The sequence below is a fragment of the Entelurus aequoreus genome, linkage group LG06, assembly GCF_033978785.1.
Source record: "Entelurus aequoreus isolate RoL-2023_Sb linkage group LG06, RoL_Eaeq_v1.1, whole genome shotgun sequence".
In the NCBI taxonomy this organism is placed as follows: domain Eukaryota; kingdom Metazoa; phylum Chordata; class Actinopteri; order Syngnathiformes; family Syngnathidae; genus Entelurus; species Entelurus aequoreus.
In genome coordinates this window covers 3123492-3138909 of record NC_084736.1, presented here as the reverse complement: position 1 = coordinate 3138909, position 15418 = coordinate 3123492, and the positions used below count along the sequence as shown (strand labels likewise).

At 37.4% G+C, this 15418-nt stretch overlaps 1 protein-coding gene across 1 annotated transcript in view; it reads left to right on the top strand.

The window, feature by feature from the left end:
• The first annotated feature begins 703 nt into the window (after nucleotides 1–703).
• znf598 (zinc finger protein 598) overlaps nucleotides 704–15418 on the top strand; it is a 29243-nt gene continuing 14528 nt past the window's right edge. Inside the window, exons 1-3 of the mRNA XM_062049840.1 lie at nucleotides 704–1051; nucleotides 5399–5511; nucleotides 11725–11854. Coding sequence (XP_061905824.1) covers nucleotides 737–1051; nucleotides 5399–5511; nucleotides 11725–11854 — 558 coding nt within the window. The 5' untranslated portion in view covers nucleotides 704–736. The remainder of the gene's footprint in view (nucleotides 1052–5398; nucleotides 5512–11724; nucleotides 11855–15418) is intronic.

Sequence of the window (15418 nt, the reverse complement as noted above, 5' to 3'; positions counted from 1 at the left end):
GAGTGTCCGCCCTGAGATGGGTAGGTTGTGAGTTCAAACCCCGACCGAGTCATACCAAAGACTACAAAAAATGGGACCCATTACCTCCCTGCTTGGCACTCAGCATCAAGGGTTAGAATTGGGGGTTAAATCACCAAAAATGATTCCCGGGCGCGGCCACCGCTGCTGCCCACTGCTCCACTCACCTCCCAGGGGGTGATCAAGGGTGGTGGGTCAAATGCAGAGAATAATTTCGCCACACCTAGTGTGTGTGTGTGACAATCATTGGTACTTTAACTTTTAACTTTTGTTAAACATTTCATAGGATTTTCAGAGGGAGGAAAAACCAAGACATTTAATATAAAATGTAAAATGAATAAATACATAAAAATTAAAAAAATTGTTAAAAGCCATCGTCCCGGGGAGCATTTCATTTCGTCCCGTGCATTTTTTAAAATAATAATAATAACAATGAATAATTTCTAAGTCTTTGTTAGCCGTTTGTGAAGTTTTGTGCTCATGCGCTACGTTCGCTCGCATCCTGTGCATCTCCTGGGGGCTAAGCCCCCCCCTGTCCTTAAAAGCTAGTGACGCCCCTGGCTGCAGCTCTAGTCTGTACTGTCTGGAGCTCGGCAGAGTAACTGTGTAATACTCTTCCATGTCAGTAGGCGGCACTAGTCACTAGTGTGTGCAGACCTACACAGAGATGGATGGGCCGGACCTGCGCCACTGTGTTCCGGGGCCAGCTCCAATCCACATGATATACAACACAGCACGTAAAGAGTGGCGTGGCACGTCACTGGCTCAGACTTTCACCGTTACGTCAGCACTACACAGGCACGCGGCTGGACTCTTTGGGTCGTTTTCGCCCCTTTTTTTGTTTTGTTTTAACTCCGCCATGGATTTGAGCAACTTGAAGGAGACGGAGAAGCACTGTGTCCTGTGCTGCCAAGACGTCGACGTCTTCGCCTTCGGGAAATGCGACCATCCGGTGTGTTACCGCTGCTCCACCAAAATGAGGGTGCTGTGCGAGCAGAAGTACTGCGCCGTCTGCCGGGAGGAGCTCGACAAGGTGCGGCTGCCGACACCACTGTGGCCCGAGGATGTTGATGCTAGCTAGGCCGCACCGTGTATTTCCGGGTGCTATATATATCATTCACTCCAACTGGAATGGATTATTAACCCTTCTCACTATGTGTCAATGAAATATTAAAATAACTAGTTAGCAATTACTTTAGTGTAAAGTCAAACTAGCTCCTAGCATCGCCCATGTAGCGACCAACCGCTCGTGTCTGTTAATATTAATATTATTAAGTCTGGCGTGCCGTGGGAGATTGTCATGTCACCTAATTGCAAACCAGTAATTATAAACCGCAAACAATGTGGCGTTGTTGAGTGTGTACTAGAGCTGAAACGATCCCTCGATTAATTCGATTACAAAATATATTCGAGGAATTTTTGCTGCCTCTAGGCGTCGTTAAGTTTATTTTATTTGTTCCGGCCTCATTTAATGAACAGTAGTCAAAGCTCACGTTTCGCCCGGACTGTTTAGGTGTTGCACAGCGTGTTTACGTCACAGATCATACGTGCACTGCACAACACCACTCCTTTAAATACATGTTTGTGCAGCCCTTTGAGTTTTTCATTGATTGAAACTTTTATTAGTACATTACACAGTACAGTACATATTCCGTATAGTTGACCTCTAAATGGTAACACCCCAATAAGTTTTTCAACTAGTTTAAGTCGGGGTCCACGTTAATCAATTCATGGTATAAATTTGTACCGTATTTTTCGGAGTATAAATCGCTCCGGAGTATAAGTCGCACCTGCCGAAAATGCATAATAAAGAAGGAAAAAAACATATATAAGTCGCACTGGAGTATAAATCAAATTTTTGGGGGAAATGTATTTGATAAAAGCCAACACCAAGAATAGACATTTGAAAGGCAATTTAAAATAAATAAAGAATAGTGAACAACAGGCTGAATAAGTGTACGTTATATTAGGCCATACTTGCCAACCTTGAGACCTCCGATACCGGGGGGTGGGGGGGGCGTGGTTAATAGGGAAGTATATTTACAGCTAGAATTCACCAACTCAAGTATTTCATATATATATATATATATATATATATATATATATATATATATATATATATATATATATATATATATTTTATTATACATATAAATAAAATAAATACTTGAATTTCAGTGTTCTGGGGGCTATCCAGTAGATGGCAGTATTGTCCTGTTTAACTTCTCCTCCGTTCATGACTCGGCCACCGTGTTCAATGGAGAAGTCTGTTCTACAAAATGTACAGGCAACATAATTACATACCCCTTCCCCTTCGAACTGTCCTGGATGAACTGAAATTCTTGTTTCCATTCGTTTTGGAACTTGCAAGCGTATTTCTTCATCTTGCTCGTCGACGGCGTCGCCATGTCTGTAACTTCCTCGTTCTTCTGCTTCGTCTCCTTGTTGTGTGAGCAGTTGTGGACTCTACTCTCTAAAAGCCGTAGATGTTATGACGTCATTGGGCAGGCAAGCTGTTTATATTGTGGGAAAGCGGACGTGAGAACAGGCTGTCCCCACTCAGGTCCGCATTGAGCTGGAGGGGGCGTGGCCTCCAGCTCCGGCTGAATACCGGGAGTTTGTCGGGAGAACATTTCTGCCGGGAGGTTATCGGGAGAGGCGCTGAATACCGGGAGTCTCCCGCTAAAAACGGGAGGGTTGGCAAGTATGTATTAGGCATAAATAACCAACTGAGAACGTGTTGGTATGTTAACGTAACATATTATGGTAAGAGTCATTCAAATAACTATAACATATAGAACATGCTATACGTTTACCAAACAATCTGTCACTCCTAATCGCTAAATCACATGAAATCTTACACGTCTAGTCTCTTACGTCAGTGGTCACCAACCACCGATTGGTACCGGGCTGCGCAAGAAATTAAAAAATATATATATATATTTTTTTTTTATATATTTTTTAAAATTTTTATTAAATACACATAAAAAACACAATATATACATTATTTATCAATACAGTCTGCAGGGATACAGTCCGTAAGCACACATGATTGTATTTCTTTATGAAAAAAAATTAAAATAAAATGCCCCCACCCACCCCCCGTCCGTGGGACAAATTTTCAAGCGTTGACCGGTCCCCAGCCACAAAAAGGTTGGGGACCACTGTCTTACGTGAATGAGCTAAATAGTATTATTTGATATTTTACGCTAATGTGTTAATAATTTCACACATAAGTCGCTCCTGAGTGTAAGTCGCACCCCCGGCCAAACTATGAAAAAAACTGCGACTTATAGTCCGAAAAATACGGTACTATCAGAGTGTTTACATGCACTAAAAACAAACTATTGCAAGTATTTGGTTGGAACCAGCTTTTTAAAAACAGAAATCTTAAATCAGTTTTTGACTTAAAAAGATGGTAATAACATAGAATTATGTTGATAAACCCCCTAAATATACTTTTGTGTCAACAAATTATAAAGTGGCCAGAATATAAATTTAAATAATTATATAAACTAGGGCTGCAACTAACAACTAATTTGATAATCGATTACTCTGTCAATTATTACTTCGATTAATCGATTAATAATCGGATAAAAGAGACAAACTACATTTCTATCCTTTCCGGTATTTTATTGGGTAAAAAAACCAGCACACTGGCACCATACTTATTTTGATTATTGTTTCTCAGCTGTTTGTAAATGTTGCAGTTTATAAATAAAGGTTTATTATAAATTTTTTTAAAAAAGCCTCTGCGCATGCGCATAGCATAGATCCAACGAATCTATGACTAAATTAATCGCCAGCTAATTTTATAATCGATTTTAATCGATTTAATCGATTAGTTGTTGCAGCCCTAATATAAACTATTTGTTCACTTAAATATGGTTAAAAATCTGGTCAAGTTATCCTGGGGCGGTATAGCTCGGTTGGTAGAGCGGCCGCGCCAGCAACTCCAGGGCTGCAGGCTCGATCCCCGCCTCCGCCATCCTAGTCACTGCCGTTGTGTCCTTGGGAAAGACACTTTACCCACCTGCTCCCAGTGCCACCCACACTGCTTTAAAAATGTAACTTAGATATTGGGCTTCACAATGTAAAGCGCTTTGAGTCACTTGAGAAAAGTGCTATATAAATATAATTCACTTCACTTACTTCAGTAGTCGAGATTAGACACTTGTGATTCAGGGCTATATAAGTTTGATTAATTGATTGAAACTTTTATTAGTAGATCGCGCAGTACAGTACATATTCCGTACAATTGACCACTAAATTGTAAGACCCCAATAAGTTTTTCAACTTGTTTAAGTTGGGGTCCACGTTAATCAATTCATGCTAAGTAAACGATTGATTGATAGATTGAAATACGCTTGAGTTTAGTCAACTTTTCCGCCGGCATAACTGGCAATGGCAGACGCCGCAGAAAGCAGTGGACAGGAGCCATAGCAAAACGAGGGAATTAAGAAGCGACAAAAGTTGTCTAAGGTGTGGGAACACGTCACAGTAGTATGCAAACATTGCAAAGTGGAGCTGGCATACCATAATAGCACAAGTTCCACCTGTCGAGAAAGCATCCGATTTGAGGGACGTCCGGAGGCGAGGTAAGTCATCTATTATCAAATGTGAACACAAAAGTTGTTAGTAAAATAAATGTTATTCATTATGATAACTAGGATGTGTTCTCTCACTCCCGCCAAGTTATCAAATGTAAACACAAAAGTTGTTAGTAAAATAAATGTTATTCATTATGATAACTAGGATGTGTTCTCTCACTCCCGCCAAGTTATCAAATGTAAACACAAAAGTTGTTAGTAAAATAAATGTTATTCATTATGATAACCAGGATGTGTTCTCTCACTCCCGCCAAGTCATCAAATGACGCCAAAAGGTGTTGAAAACTAACAAAGCTATCCGAGCTGTCGTGTTCAATTAACCTTTCATTAGTAACCCCGCGAAAGTAGTCATGCAAAGTTATTCAAGTCATGCAAGCACATGCTACTTGGGTAGCTTGCACTTGCACCCACTATAGTCTCTGTAGAACGTAAGAGTTCCAAGTTGTTGTTCACAGTAGCACTTGTGTGCCGGGTTCCTGTCAGCCATATTGGTTCTGAATATGAAGTTGCACATTTCAAATGCAGTATTAAAGGCACCACCTAATCCACTCTTTATGTTTGATATAATGAAAACTCTTCTTATGGTTTTTTATTTTTGATACTAAGAATATAGTTTTATTTTAACTTTCACAGGGCATATTAATTTTGAACACATTTTAAATATATATGTGTTTTCATCCCAAACATGTTATAATGGCAAAATGAACATTGATGACTATTTTGCATGCAGGAGCGCACGTTGCAAGTATTGACCTCCAATGTGTTCTCAGGTGGTGTTTGCGAAGACCGTGGAGGCCTTTTCTTCTCTGCCTCACCACCGCTTCCCCTGTGAGAAACTACATGACATTTATTTTGCCGATGAGAATATCCATGCTCAGTACAGGTCAGTTGTATTCTGTTGTAGTTCTGCCTATGGCTGCACGATTTTGAGAAAAAAAATACAATTTAAATTTTTTTCTCTCTGATTCAGTTTACGATTTTTATATTCTATACATAAATATCAGTGGTGGGTCGTGCGTTTCCCACTTAGGCCTTCAGTGATGTCCGACTTCAATAAGTACACTACCGTTCAAAAGTTTGGGGTCACCCAAACAATTTAGTGGAATAGCCTTCATTTCTAAGAACAAGAATAGACTGTGGAGTTTCAGATGAAAGTTCTCTTTTTCTGGCCATTTTGAGCGTTTAATTGAGCCCCCAAATGTGATGCTCCAGAAACTCAATCTGCTCAAAGGAAGGTCAGTTTTGTAGCTTCTGTAACGAGCTAAAGTGTTTTCAGATGTGTGAACATGATTGCACAAGGGTTTTCTAATCATCAATTAGCCTTCTGAGCCAATGAGCAAACACATTGTACCATTAGAACACTGGAGTGATAGTTGCTGGAAATGGGCCTCTATACACCTATGTAGATATTGCACCAAAAAGCAGACATTTGCAGCTAGAATAGTCATTTAGCACATTAGCAATGTATAGAGTGTATTTCTTTCAAGTTAAGACTAGTTTAAAGTTATCTTCATTGAAAAGTACAGTGCTTTTCCTTCAAAAATAAGGACATTTCAATGCGACCCCAAACTTTTGAACGGTAGTGCATCTTTCAAAATACCATAATTTATGTCCCCACATGACCATTGCTGGATAAATACTATACAGAAACACATTTACGCACTACTGAGTATTGAACCACATCAACAGTGTACAAAACGGGTTATTTTCTGGTGCATTTAAATAGCAATAAACCTGCATCAGCAATTAAAACTAGGGATGTCCCATAATGGCTTTTTGCCGATATTCCGATATTGTCCAACTCTTTAATTACCGATACCGATATCAACCGATACCGATATCAACCGATATATGCAGTCGTGGAATTAACACATTATTATGCCTAATTTGGACAACCATGTATGGTGAAGATAAGGTACTTTTTAAAAAAAATAATAAAATAAGAAAACTAAATTAAAAACATTTTCTTGAATAAAAAAAGTAAAACAATATAAAAACAGTTACATAGAAACTAGTAATGAATGAAAATGAGTAAAATGAACTGTTAAAGGTTAGTACTATTAGTGGAGCAGCAGCACGCACAATCATGTGTGCTTACGGACTGTATCCCTTGCAGACTGTATTGATATATATTGATATACAATGTAGGAACCATAATATTGATAACAGAAAGAAATGGGGGGAGGGAGGTTTTTTGGGTTGGTGCACTAATTGTAAGTGTATCTTGTGTTTTTTATGTTGATTTTATAAAAAAACAAAACAAAACCAAAAAAAAAACGATACAGATAATAAAAAAAACGATACCGATAATTTCCGATATTACATTTTCAGGCCGATATTATCGGAAATCCCTAATTAAAACATATCTTATGTGGTAGTGTCAAAATTGAAATTGCAAAAAACATATTAAACGGGAAAAAGTAAAGAAATAAAATATTTGTACTCACAATCTGTAGAACCCATTCGAGCTTGGCCGACATGCTCTCACAAGATGTAGTCTCTCTTTAAATATCCTTCTTGAAAATGGCCTTGCAAATATACGTGTTGTCTTGTCTAATCATAAAAGATGCAGACGAGGCGTGTTGGCTGACTTCTTAAAGTTTACTCCACAAGGTGCTCATCAAAAGCATCCCACTGCCGGCATGGCTAAACGCAGCTACTGCGCATGCTCTTCACTATTTTAGCATGCTGGGTAATGGAGTTCTTATGTTACCTAGCTCATAACATCACAATATATATCTGCCTTAGGCCATCTAGAAGGCCTTACTGACCACTCGTGATCTCATTGGCTATGGATATAGAAAATGACTATATCGTGAGTATATGTTCTCACGCAGTTGCTTTTAGCTGCGAGCATTACTAATCACTCTTTCTTGTCTCTCCTCACAGAGACATAGAACAAGCGCACCTTGTTACATACGTCACATACTGTCGCGCGTGCAACGTCATACGCCCTCGCGGAGCAGGGAGGTAGCGGCATGGTAACGCTAGCTGTGGTGCTAGCGGAGCGGTGCGAGTGGTAATACGTGAGAAAGAAGGTGCGAATCTGGTAACAAATGAAGGAAGGATAATTAATTCCCAAGAAAAACAGCAGGGGGTCCATCGTCTGGCGGTGGTCTGGCTTCAAGCGGGAAGATGTTGAACAGACAACCGTAATATGTCAAGTATGCGGCAAAAGCGTTGCTACAAAAAGTAGCAGCACGACTAAGCAACCAGCACTGACCCAATTGAGCCTGGCGTCTTCCATTTCCACATCAACCCCGTATGAATCAAATAGTCAACAACAGAAGGAGATAACGTCCGCAGGAACCTACCACATAGTGAAGGACATACACTATTTGATGTCCTATTATGCATATTTGACAGCTACTGAAATATCTTGTGTGACATCATGTACAAAAGTGCACTTTGTTTTAAACTATTGTAGTGGCGTTCTGTACAAAAAGTGCACTTTAATTTAGTGTTGTTTTGATATGTCATCTTAGTGACATGCACAAAAGTGCTTGTTTTAAAATGTCTCTGACAATCTTGCACTTTCTGTTTTGAAATGACATGAATGTTTGTGCCACTGCTTAATAACTGTTTCATAAATACACTTTTAGTTGGGATTTCCCTCTCTGCATGAAAGTTTAAAAGTAGCATATATTAATGCAGTATGAAGAAGAATGTTTGAATGTAGACACATAGAATCATCATACTGCTGGGATTATATGCATCAAGTGTTCATTCAAGGCTAAGGCAAAATATCCACATATATATGGTGTATGGTGACATGGACTAAACATATCCACATATATATGGTGTATCGTGACATGGACTAAACATATCCACATATATATGGTGTATCGTGACATGGACTAAACATATCCACATATATATGGTGTATCGTGACATGGACTAAACATATCCACATATATATGGTGTATCGTGACATGGACTAAACATATCCACATATATATGGTGTATCGTGACATGGACTAAACATATCCACATATATATGGTGTATGGTGACATGGACTAAACATATCCACATATATATGGTGTATCGTGACATGGACTAAACATATCCACATATATATGGTGTATCGTGACATGGACTAAACATATCCACATATATATGGTGTATCGTGACATGGACTAAACATATCCACATATATATGGTGTATGGTGACATGGACTAAACATATCCACATATATATGGTGTATGGTGACATGGACTAAACATATCCACATATATATGGTGTATCGTGACATGGACTAAACATATCCACATATATATGGTGTATCGTGACATGGACTAAACATATCCACATATATATGGTGTATCGTGACATGGACTAAACATATCCACATATATATGGTGTATCGTGACACGGACTAAACATATCCACATATATATGGTGTATCGTGACATGGACTAAACATATCCACATATATATGGTGTATCGTGACATGGACTAAACATATCCACATATATATGGTGTATCGTGACATGGACTAAACATATCCACATATATATGGTGTATCGTGACATGGACTAAACATATCCACATATATATGGTGTATCGTGACATGGACTAAACATATCCACATATATATGGTGTATCGTGACATGGACTAAACATATCCACATATATATGGTGTATCGTGACATGGACTAAACATATCCACATATATATGGTGTATCGTGACATGGACTAAACATATCCACATATATATGGTGTATGGTGACATGGACTAAACATATCCACATATATATGGTGTATCGTGACATGGACTAAACATATCCACATATATATGGTGTATGGTGACATGGACTAAACATATCCACATATATATGGTGTATCGTGACATGGACTAAACATATCCACATATATATGGTGTATCGTGACATGGACTAAACATATCCACATATATATGGTGTATGGTGACATGGACTAAACATATCCACATATATATGGTGTATGGTGACATGGACTAAACATATCCACATATATATGGTGTATGGTGACATGGACTAAACATATCCACATATATATGGTGTATCGTGACATGGACTAAACATATCCACATATATATGGTGTATGGTGACATGGACTAAACATATCCACATATATATGGTGTATCGTGACATGGACTAAACATATCCACATATATATGGTGTATGGTGACATGGACTAAACATATCCACATATATATGGTGTATGGTGACATGGACTAAACATATCCACATATATATGGTGTATCGTGACATGGACTAAACATATCCACATATATATGGTGTATGGTGACATGGACTAAACATATCCACATATATATGGTGTATGGTGACATGGACTAAACATATCCACATATATATGGTGTATCGTGACATGGACTAAACATATCCACATATATATGGTGTATGGTGACATGGACTAAACATATCCACATATATATGGTGTATGGTGACATGGACTAAACATATCCACATATATATGGTGTATCGTGACATGGACTAAACATATCCACATATATATGGTGTATCGTGACATGGACTAAACATATCCACATATATATGGTGTATGGTGACATGGCCTAAACATATCCACATATATATGGTGTATCGTGACATGGCCTAAACATATCCACATATATATGGTGTATCGTGACATGGACTAAACATATCCACATATATATGGTGTATCGTGACATGGACTAAACATATCCACATATATATGGTGTATGGTGACATGGACTAAACATATCCACATATATATGGTGTATCGTGACATGGACTAAACATATCCACATATATATGGTGTATCGTGACATGGACTAAACATATCCACATATATATGGTGTATGGTGACATGGACTAAACATATCCACATATATATGGTGTATCGTGACATGGACTAAACATATCCACATATATATGGTGTATGGTGACATGGACTAAACATATCCACATATATATGGTGTATGGTGACATGGACTAAACATATCCACATATATATGGTGTATGGTGACATGGACTAAACATATCCACATATATATGGTGTATGGTGACATGGACTAAACATATCCACATATATATGGTGTATCGTGACATGGACTAAACATATCCACATATATATGGTGTATCGTGACATGGACTAAACATATCCACATATATATGGTGTATCGTGACATGGACTAAACATATCCACATATATATGGTGTATGGTGACATGGACTAAACATATCCACATATATATGGTGTATCGTGACATGGACTAAACATATCCACATATATATGGTGTATGGTGACATGGACTAAACATATCCACATATATATGGTGTATCGTGACATGGCCTAAACATATCCACATATTAATAAAAGGCTATATCGCCCAGCCCTACAGCACTACTTTATGTATTTCTTTAGTACAATCTAATACACAATGTGCAGCAAATTTGAGACGCTCCCAACACAGAAAATGATCCAAAATCCCCCCCAAAAAACATCCCCATTTAAAAAATTCAATGGTAAAATGCTTCAAATTAAAAAATGCTGAGATCACATGAACACTGCAAGACGAAATACCAATACTTTAGATAACAAACAAAAACACACACACAAACCTCAAAAACAACTGCATGAAATAAATGCTGCAACTGCACAAAATAAATAGAAAGTTTGGTAACCATACTTAAGCTATGTAAGCTGGTTGCACTATAATACTGTATTTGTTTGTTATGGCCAAGTTTTACAGACCTTTACATTACGACACTCCCTCAGGTCTGGCTGTTTTGGTAGCTCACTTCCATTTTGTTTTGTGCACTCGCCAGCATTTCTCTCATGCAGTTCTTGCGGTGGTTTGTGTGTATTATATGTTGTTTTTTTTATTTGCATTTGTTTTTGTATAGCATATTGTGATTGCATTTACTTTGTGTTTTTAGTTTTGGGGCAATTGGCCAATAGTTGACTTCCTAGATAGTGCGCGCTCTCAGTACTAACAAAGTCTGTCTGTATTCTGCTTGCATGAATACTATTACCAAAATTCACTTTTTTATCAGAGGACATCTGTTGAATATACACTGCATTCATCTTTGTTTTTGTGTGCTCCATCAGGCAACTGCTGTTGCCACAGTGTCCCTGCTGTTTAGATGCTAAGATCTTCTCCAAGTTTGTGGAGCTGGAGCAACACATGAGGAAGCAGCATGAACTCTTCTGCTGCAAGCTCTGCACCAAGCATCTAAAGGTGGTTTTTGCTCATATATTTCACATGATAAACATTTCCTTATGTAAATATACTGCATGTATACATGAAGGCATTGGGTTCCCCTTTACACTCTTAATATTGTAAACCGTATAATAATAATAATAGATTTTATTTGTAAAAGCACTTTACATAGAGCAAACAACCTCAAAGTGCTACAGTGCATTTAAAAAAAAAGAAAACAACAACACTAGAACCACAAATAGCTGCCCCCAAGTAAAATAAATAGTAAAAAAAATAAAAACTAGAACAGCCTAATAGCTAGAACTAGCACACATATATCTAAAAAAGGCTTTTTTTTAAAAGAAGGGTTTTTAAGCCTTTTTTTAAAAAAGCATCCACAGTCTGTGGTGCCCTCAGGTGGTCAGGGAGAGCGTTCCACAGACTGGGAGCGGCGGTGCAGAAAGCCCGGTCTCCCATAGTTCGGAGCTTTGTCCTCGGAGGTTGGAGGAGGTTATGCATAAATAAAACTGTATATGATATCCACATGGAACAGATTTATTTACTTCAGAAATCTGAGGATGACTCTGTGTTGGCGCTGGGAATTTTCAAAATGGGGTCCCAGGGACCCCTTGAAGTCATAAAAACAGGGTCCCACTCTTTTGTAAGTGTTTTGAAAACAAATGCTAAAAGAATGCATTATCCTGTTATATCTCACATTCTATATTGTGTTTTGGAAAAAGGTTGTCATAAACGTTACTTCATTCATTAAAAAAATCATACAAAAGAAAACACATTTTATATATAAATGTAAATTTATTCAGTTATAAACATTCTTCAACTTCAGATTTATCCGTCAATTCTTTTTTTTTATGTTGTTTTTTTTGTTTGTTTTCTGCCCCTTTTTGTGAAAGAAAACTGTTTTTTTTATGGCAAACACAAAATATGCTAAATAATCCACTAAAACTATTTTTCAAAGTGGAATATTTGATGTGAAGTAATGGGAGCCTTGGATAGATCAATAATTCATAAAAACATTGATTTTGATTAGAGATGTCCGATAATATCGGTCTGCCGATATTATCGGCCGATAAATGCGTTAAAATGTAATATCGGAAATTATCGGTATCGTTTTTTTTTTGTTTTTTTTTTGTTTTTTATTAAATCCACATAAAAAACACAAGATACACTTACAATTAGTGCACCAAGCCAAAAAACCTCCCTCCCCCATTCACACTCATTCACACAAAAGGGTTGTTTCTTTCTGTTATTAATATTCTGCTTCCTACATTATATATCAATACAGTCTGCAAGGGATACAGTCCTTAAGCACAAATGATTGGGCGTGCTGCTGCTCCACTAATAGTACTAACCTTTAACAGTTAATTTTACTCATTTTCATTCATTACTAGTTTCTATGTAACTGTTTTTATATTGTTTTACTTTCTTTTTTATTCAAGAAAATATTTTGAATTTATTTATCTTATTTTATTTGATTCATTTTTTAAAAAAGTACCTTATCTTCACCATACCTGGTTGTCCAAATTAGACATAATAATGTGTTAATTCCACGACTGTATATATCGGTTGATATCGGTATCGGTAATTAAAGAGTTGGACAATATCGGCATATCGGATAGCGGCAAAAAGCCATTATCGGACATCCCTAATTTTGATTTAATATTATGTTTTGAGCAATGACAGTTTTAAAGAAAAAAAACAGCTTTGTTTTATTTGTCAACATTGCAACTTTTTCTAAATGACATTTCACCTGTACGCTTTTTTTATTCCACTTTTTATTTTTTTGTTTATTTTAATAGTATTTTTAGAACAGGCCTTTAAAACATTAGCTGTGGGCCGCAAATGGCACACTTTTGACACCCTTGCTATAGATAATAAAAAATTAAATGTGATAAGTCTGTGGGTTAAAAAGCAGAGCGTTTATCATAACGCACAGTCAGCATCTCTGCTTCAGTAAACAATGACGGTGATGATGTCACTTGCTAACTTGTATATTCAGTTTTAATTGGAATGCATGAAAAAAAATGTAATCCACTTGTTCTTGTATGAATTAGGGTTATATGATATACATTTGGCCAACAATAGAGCTTTTTATGCTATCGCCATATCGTGATAATGCATGTTGACACATTCTAGGTGTTTCCGACAAACGAACAAACGCGTCCTCGAAGCACTGTAGCATTCTTGCTCCCGGCCAACGTCCCTCCACAGTGCAGGGGCGCTTTTAAGTCAGCAATCCCCCGCCTCCACGGTGGCAAATAAAGTATGCTTTTTACAAGCATCATACCTGGAGGACGAGGAGTGGCTAAACACGCTACACTACACGTTCAATGTCGCAGAATAAGCTAACTGCAAGCTAGGGCTCTTGAATGTAAACGAAAGAGGGAGGATTTATACAAGACACCAGGTGTAATATCATAATGTGGTCGATACTACAGTGTTAAGATTGATATTTTTTATATTCTAATAAATATATTGTGGTTTATGTTATTACACACTGAGGAAATAAGTCCCTGGACGCAGGAAGACTTTAGGGGAAAACAAACTAAGGATTTAAATCAATGTCAATAGTAGGACATCATTTAAATATTTAATTGATATTGTTACACCGCCATCCTGTGTTTTTGTCTTATTGCAATTGTTTATAATATCAGCAGTGGTATGACCAATACTGCCCCTGTAACTACTTGGTATTGGATCCATACCCAAATTTGTAGTATCGCCCAAAACTAATAAAGTGTCCAAACAGATGAATAAGTGCTTATTGCATTTTCAACCAACGTGTAGATAGAACCTTAGCACAACAGAAAGTAACCAGCTGTTAACAGTCAATTAATAGTAGTTTTAAGCCAATATTACAACTGGAAATGATGCATTATGTTGCCGCTTACGTCAGCAGCCAAATTCTCAGCGTTTGTAACTTGTTTTGAAATGGTTCTATTATCATTTATATACCACATAAAATATTTAGAAATACATTGTTATTGCAGGAGGCTGCAATATTTAGTGTATCGCTATTTATATTTTAGTTTGGGGCTATTCAACTACAAAATGAAGAGGGCCGCAGTTTCAGGAGCCACACATGGAAATATGGATGTTTGGTCAGAAAATGCCTCCGCAGGTTATATATCTTTGAGACTGTGTTTACCTAATTGAAACATCGTTTTTCACACGGCACTGTGAATAAATGAATTACTCTGCCCTCGCTAGTAGTTTCCCTCATGTGCAGATAGTTCAAAGCATGAGGAAATCAGAGGATTGATGTTCCTTCTTTTGCATTCATTTCCTTACTCAGTTTTATATCTTTGCACTTCTTCCTTCATTTAGGTTTGCAAGACTGAAAATACAAACATAAAATAAACATTACAAAAGTATAGCGTCCATTGTGTATTCTACATAAATAAAATAGCTTTATTGTTAATATATTCACACACTAAACTTCAAATGTTTACACATATAGAAATTAAACAACATTCACACGCCAAACATTCCACACACTGTAATACGGTAAAACCTAAGGTGTAGCATTATCGCCCTCTACTGGTAAAATGTAACGTTACACGTATTAAACGAGGTTTGATCGGC